Here is a 6,791-nt window from a genome sequence, read left to right as displayed (position 1 = left end):
GGCAGGTACCCGCGGCACCTGCAGCCCTCCCTGTCCAGGGCAGGACCCCTCACCTGGAGACACTTCCAGCTGGAAGCCCGTCAGAGGGTAGAGGGTGCCGGAGCTGTTGCGCATGCACCAGTAGCGGCCGGAGTCCTGGCGCCTCAGGGCCAGCATGGTGACGGTGACCACCTTGGCCTTGACGTCGTCCTGCAGCAAATAACGCGGCCCTGACACCCAGAGCCGGGTGAAGCCAGGCTCACACTTCTTCCTTCTAATTTTACACCAAACTTTGTCCTCCATCTGGTTCTTGCGGCCTTTGTACGTGCACTGGACAGACAGTGTGTCTCCTTCATAGCGGTGCACTTTGGAGTACACGTTCTCGGCAGGGCCACCTGGGGGGACACGGCACGGTGGGCACGGAGGGGTGAGGGGGCGGGAAGGAGGTCTCAGGAGAGGGGGCACGTGACTCCCCAGAAGCTCTCTCAAGAGGGGACCCTGCTCAGGCGAGGACGCGCTCAGCCCTCCAGATTGGGGGATAGGCAACTGTTCTGGGATATTAGGGAGTTCTGGGATGATTGGGAAGCACAGGGCTTGACTTCAGGGAAGCCCCAGGAGATGGAGGGCACTTAGCCCGGCCTGACCCGGCCCCTTCCTCATGTCTGCTAGTCTGAGTGGGAGAGGGAAACCATGCCAGGGCCTAGCTGGAAAGCCCCATGTTGGTCCGTGGGCACAGATGGGCAGACTCAAGCACAGCCTTCAGATGCGGAATTCCGGGGCATTCACAGTGATGCTCTCACAGAGATAAGAAACGCTGGGAAACCTTAAGAGAAGCCACTGATTTCACACGCAGGTTTGTTCTGGGCACCTTTGACTGGACATGTCAAGGCGTCTTCTTTTGTTGTAGGAGGTATGGCACTGGGAAGGATTCTAGTCAGACTGAACAGAGAAATGGCTCGCACAGTACAGACTCTCTGTGGACACTCAGTGTCCCCTTGTCTATGATACATCACTGCCATTCCTGGACAACACGTGATTCCAGCACTTCCTAATCCAGCCTGGTGGGGAGAGAAGAGAGCTCAGGGAATGGGGGACAGGAGAGGGTGAAAACTGAAGTGGATCCTTCTCCTCCGCAGGCTACCATAAGCTCTGCACTTAGCCCTCCATTACCCCTCTGCATAAAAGTGCTCTCTCGGGTTTCTGAGGGCCGGGGAGCAGGGTGGCCTCATTCAGGGCCTAGAGAAACATGCCCCACTCTTGAGTTTGGTGAACCTTGTGGACAGTTCACCCTGTGTGTGATTCTTTCTCTGTCTCAGGTCCACTCTGAGAATTAAGCCTTGCACATAGTAGGTGCTCAATTTGTACTTTCTTTTCCAGAATGCAGCTGGAGCCAGAGTGATAATCGACAAGGCTCGTCAGCCTCAGTTTCCAATCCATCTTACCAATAAAAGTCTGAAAATCTAGTACCTTTTTCTCTCTCATACCAGAATTCCATCCAAAGCAAACTCAACAGAATCATCTGATTCAATGACTGGGCAGGGCCATGGGGGATTCCAAGGAGGCTCAGCACAGAGACCCTACTTGGTCCCAACAGAAATAAAAGCTGCTCTCTGGGGCATGGGGCATAGACAGGGTGACCTTGGGGATTTCTGTGTTCATCTGCACCCACCTTCCACCCTCTCACGGGACAGGGTTCTGGTAGGCCTCACCGTGCCCAGAAATGAACAGGAAGTGGTAACTTGGTTCCTGTGGCAGCAAAGGAGGCAGGACTGGGTGAGGGCCATCCAGGCGCGGCGGCCGTGGGGGTGGGCGAAGCCTGCAGGGAAGGCTTCCCCTCAGACACCAGGTAGCCCAGGATGGTGGCATCAGCATTCCGAGAAAAAGTGAGTGCATGATCACATGCTCCGCAGTCCTGCGCGGCAGAGGCTGAGCAGAACGCTATCTGGGGGTGGAAACTGGCCCCCAGAGGCCTGGGAGATAAGAGGTCCACACAGAGACGGTCTGGAGCTTTATCTCAGTCTGTGCGGCCTGGGTGAGCGTTGCCTGGGCCAGATACTAGGATGAAGCTGTCTCCTGGTCTCTGTTCAGAAGCTCCCAGTTGAACCCCAACTTCCTCCTCCAAGTCTCCAAACACAAAACAAGGTCACAGGGCAAGGCAGGAGGTGGGGACGAAAGGCCATTCCTCCCCGTGGCCCCCCACCTGCCCTCTCACCTGAGACTCGGCCCTGGAGCCACAGCAGCAGCAGCAGAGGGAAGGTGGGGACCATGGCTCCATCCAGCCCCAGGCCAGCAGGCACCAGGACCCCCAGGGGGGCCCAAGAAGGGCCCCAGGCTGATGGACAACACGCCACTTGGGTCTGCCAGGGAAGGCCCTGGGGTTCTCGAAGTGCCGTTGCCCATTTAGGGAAGTGAGGAAGTTGTGGGACCCACTGTGAAGAGAGAGAGAGCACAGGGGCCCCCGGAGCCTGTAAGGGGCCGCCTGGCCGCTGTCTCCGCCTCTTCCTCGAACTTAGGCAGGTGCTGAGGCTCCACCCAGTCTGGGGCCGGCCCCTGGGCCCTTGTCATCACTCCCAAGTCCAATGGAGCCTAGTCCAATGGAGGGTGCCTCTGAGTCCAAGGATCCTCGGGGACAGGCTTCCCTGGAATCTTCCGGGCTAAGGAACTGGGGGGCTGGGGGCACGATCTCCCCACAGTTGTACCTGCACACACTCAGTCGTGTGGAGGCTCTTGCAAACTCCCATTCATTCACTCCCTGAGCAGTATGTCCTTCCTAGTTCCCTGTGTCTTGCCGTTCACGCTGGCTGGCCAGAGCAGTCACCCATGCTCACACACTTCCACACCCACAAGCAATCTTACTTTTGTCATGGTTAAACAGACAGGGGTGGGGGAGGGGAGCATGCAAATCATAAGGCTCAGAGGATAAAGTTTGGTTCTGGGAGGGGTATGTGCAGTCAGAGGTATAGACACACAGACTCACTCCCACACACTGAGACAGACAGACAGACAGACAGACAGACAGACACACACACACACACACACACACACACACACACACACACACAGGCACGCGTGCTGCCTCTCCTTCTCACTACCTGATATCGAAATGCCTCCTGTTCTCTGTTCTCTGGGCTACTGTCATCTTACTCACCCTGTTCCTCTCCAAACGCCTGCTCCTCCCAGGGGTACCATTGCTTCCCTCCCCAACCCCTTTTCCAGAAACCACACCCCCTGCCCCCCCACCCCTCGGTCCCCCAGTCAGCACACAGGCATACCCGCTCAACTTCCTCTCCTTCAACCCTATCTCATCCGTACAGCTGTTCTCTTCCAGCTGAAATGACCCAGCATCTGGCCTGAGATGCCACCCTTCACTTAGTCCCCAGGGCTAAGAATCAGAAGTGTAGATGTCTTTTGTTTTGTTTTGTCTCATTTTGGAGCCACACCCAAAGATGCTCAGGGGTTACTCCTGGCTCTGCACTCAGCAATCACTCCTGGTAGTTCTTGAAGGACCATATGGGATGTCAGGAATCGAACTCGGGTCAGTCACCTCAAAGCAAACACCCTACCCGTTCATTGTATGATCACTCAAGCCCCAGGGATGTAGGCTTCTGACAGCCAGCATCTGTGCTAATTGCATTCTGAGGTATGGAGATCCAGGTGGAAACCCCCTCCCCACCATGTGAGCTCCTCCTTTTCCCCATGGCTGATGTTATTCTTCGTCAATGGGACTCAGGCTAAAAGGTCCTCAAGATCGCTTAGGCCCAGTCTGTTTTTTGTTTTTGGGGGGTTTTATTTTGCTTTTTTTTTTTTGCGCGTGTGTGTGTGGGGGGGGGGGTGTCACACCCAGCAGTTACTCCTGGATCTGCACTCAGGAATCACTCCTGGCGGTGTTCAGGGGACCATATGGGATGCTGGGAATTGAACCCGGTAGGCTGTGTGGAAGGCAAACGCCCTACCCGCTGTGCTGCCGCTCCAGCCCTTAGGGCCAGTCTGAAACTGAGCTTAAACTTCCAAATCCCAAAACGAGGTAGTTTTATCTCTGCTTACTCTGAAGTTTCAGTCAGTTTTTTTTTTCTTGGTTTTATTTATTTTCCCTCCTTTCAGTCTCTGGTGCCTGGCAGGGTTCTAAGGTTGGGTGTAGGGGCCTACATCAAATGTCTCTTAGAGGAGCCTCATTCCTGAAAGACGTGTCTGCTCTCCTTCTTCTCCCGCCCTTTCCCACCCTTTCCCCAGTCCTCATGCTCAGTATTCAGAGGCATCTCCCTTCTTCCCGCTGTCCACGGAAGCTTCCTTCCTTCCTCTGTTCCGTTAGAACAGTAAAAGGCCAGGCTTGCGAGGAGGTGTGGCAGCCCCAGGCTTCTCTGGAACACCTACCTTGTAGTCCACATTCAACAGCATTTAAATAGTGTGAACGTGGTGCTGGATGACAAAGGTGTAAGAAGGCAAATAGTCTCATTACACTGGGAAAGGAACTTTAAACTGGAATCAATGTTTCTTAAAGGAAATTTGGAGGGATTTATCAAAACCTCTAAAAGGAGTGTCTCTTAGTTTAAAAAAAAATGATGCCTAGGATTCATGCTGCTACTGTTACTGGTAGGTGACCCACACCTGGGCTCAACCGCCCCTGGTCCAGGGATGTGGAGGGTGAAAAGAAAAACTCAGCGAGGGACCCTCTGCGCCTAAAGACTTTGATTCCAGAGACCTAACACATTCTGGCATCTAGCGCAGCTTCTAATAGCAATGCACTGGGACTGTGAGCTGGGCTACAACTCTGTGCTGCCCGGGGGTGGATCTTTCCTCCCCACCCTGTCTTCCTGCATGGAAAATGGCGGCGGCGGCAGCATCCACATGGCAGGAGCCATCTTCTAAGACTCCTAACCCAGAGGTATACGATTTTTACACTTGGGGCTCCTAGGGAATCATGGGAAGTGGGTGTAACCGGCACGCCCTCGGCCCAGATAAATTCGGAGCTGCTGAGAGTGAAACGGACCCTCTGCGCCTAAAGACTTTGATTCCAGAGACTTCTTACAGCAATGCACTGGGACTGTGAGCTGGGATGTGCGATTTCTGGCAGAATTTTCCCTGGACTTTATACAGAAATCCAAAAATTATACACTTAACATCTATAATTGTCAGCAATGTGAAACGGTTCCTTTTTAACAGGTCTGACGGGGGGGGGGAGTCTCCAAATAATAACAATGAGTTTTTGTTGAAATATTGAAGGTTATTAAAGTAGCAGCCACTTCTCTGGACTGTGAACTAAGCAACAGCCCCACGCTGGCCAAGAAGAGGAAATATCCCTCTTTCCCGGTTGTTTCCCATTTTCAGGGAGAAACGCAGCGTGGCGTCCACCATACTATGAGGCGCGGGAAAGGGGATGGGGGGGGGGAAAAAAGGAAAAGGAAAAAGAAAAAAAAGAGTTATGTACTTGGAGCAGTGGGGCTACATATCTCTTCATTCTGAGCAATGGAAAACTAATTATCAAATGCTTCCTTGGTAGTAGGGCTGTCTTTCTTGGGGGGAAACTCCAACAACAATAGTGAGTTTTGTGTTGAAATATGGAACGTAATCAAGGTAAAGAGAAAATGAAGTGAAATTCATCAGTTATACAGTTGGGGGTGGGGGGGGCGGGGGCGGGGAGTATACTGGGATATTTGGTGGTGGAATATGGGCACTGGTGAAGAGATGGGTGTTTGAATATTGTATAACTGAGACATAAACCTGAGAACTTTGTAACTTTCCACATGGTGATTCAATAAAAATTAAAAAAAAAAAAAGAAAAACTCAGTGAAAGGACCATATCGATATGCCAAGTCCCAAGAGCATGGCCAGGTGACTGCATATTGTTCAAGATCCCTCTAGCCATTCCCCAGAGAGTAATTTTTGGGACAATGCGGTGCTATTTAATTAGTAGCTGTAAGGTTTGCTTGGACAAAATGGTGACTGGGACAAAATGATGACCGCTGATGAGACAGTAATGTTCCTGGGACCAGAAAGCACTGTGCCCCCCCCATGGAACCCAGAACTTTAGGCCCAACTTTAGGCCCAGGAGGCACCAGGCTGAAGCCCTTGCTCCTCTCCATCACCCCTGCAGGTAGCCGGAGCCAGACCGCGTGCACTGGCTCCACTAGTCTTGGCTCCCTTTTCCTGCCCAGACAACTTCACAGCTCCCGAGTCTCTCCAGGGCACGGCCTCAGGCTCCCCTGAGGGTCATAGAGGCCCCCCAGAGTGTCTCCCCAATAAACTTCTCTGACTTCCTTCACTTTTCTTGTCTGTCACGGACCTATCAGTTGTTAGTTTCAAGGATAAGGTTTAGGAAAGTGAGTCTGTCCGACTTCGCTCTGGAATCATAAAATGATTCATATTTTTTATTGAATGATAAGAATTCTTTATTTACTCTAGAACAAAATATAAAATTTTAAAATATATTCTTCATTCTGGGTTGCTTTATACCTTCATGATGGTATTATTTTCAATACGAAGTATAATTCAGTGCAAAAGAGATGGCTAAAGAGATGATTTATTTTAGGCCAAGATGTGATCCCGGGGGCCGCACGTGTGTGCGGCCCCTCCACAGCTGCACGAGCGTGAATCCAGACCCAGCTAAACTACTTTCAGCATGGGCAGCTCCTTGCAGAATGTCTCCAGACTGAGAACTAAGCCGCGGCCCCATGCCTGCCCAGGAGGGGAAAGGTATTTCTCTCTCTCACCTCTTCCTTTCCTGGGATGAAGGGCGCGGTGACCGCCATATTATGACGACCACAGATGGGGTTTACAAGCTTGCAATGATCCAATATCTGGAAGAAATCTCCCTG

At 52.3% G+C, this 6,791-nt stretch overlaps 1 protein-coding gene across 1 annotated transcript in view; it reads right to left on the bottom strand.

Annotated features, from left to right (window-relative positions):
* Nucleotides 1–2,326, bottom strand: part of TREML2 (triggering receptor expressed on myeloid cells like 2) — a 10,454-nt gene extending 8,128 nt beyond the window's left edge. The window contains exons 1-2 of the mRNA XM_004619354.3: nucleotides 2,192–2,326; nucleotides 54–374 (exon numbers count right to left, since the gene is read on the bottom strand). Coding sequence (XP_004619411.3) covers nucleotides 54–374; nucleotides 2,192–2,246 — 376 coding nt within the window. The 5' untranslated portion in view covers nucleotides 2,247–2,326. The remainder of the gene's footprint in view (nucleotides 1–53; nucleotides 375–2,191) is intronic.
* Nucleotides 2,327–6,791: the final 4,465 nt, after the last annotated feature.

Source organism: Sorex araneus, chromosome 5 (assembly GCF_027595985.1).
Source record: "Sorex araneus isolate mSorAra2 chromosome 5, mSorAra2.pri, whole genome shotgun sequence".
NCBI lineage: Eukaryota > Metazoa > Chordata > Mammalia > Eulipotyphla > Soricidae > Sorex > Sorex araneus.
The sequence above is the reverse complement of the archived record's forward strand: the minus strand, read 5'-3'. Positions and strand labels throughout refer to the sequence as shown.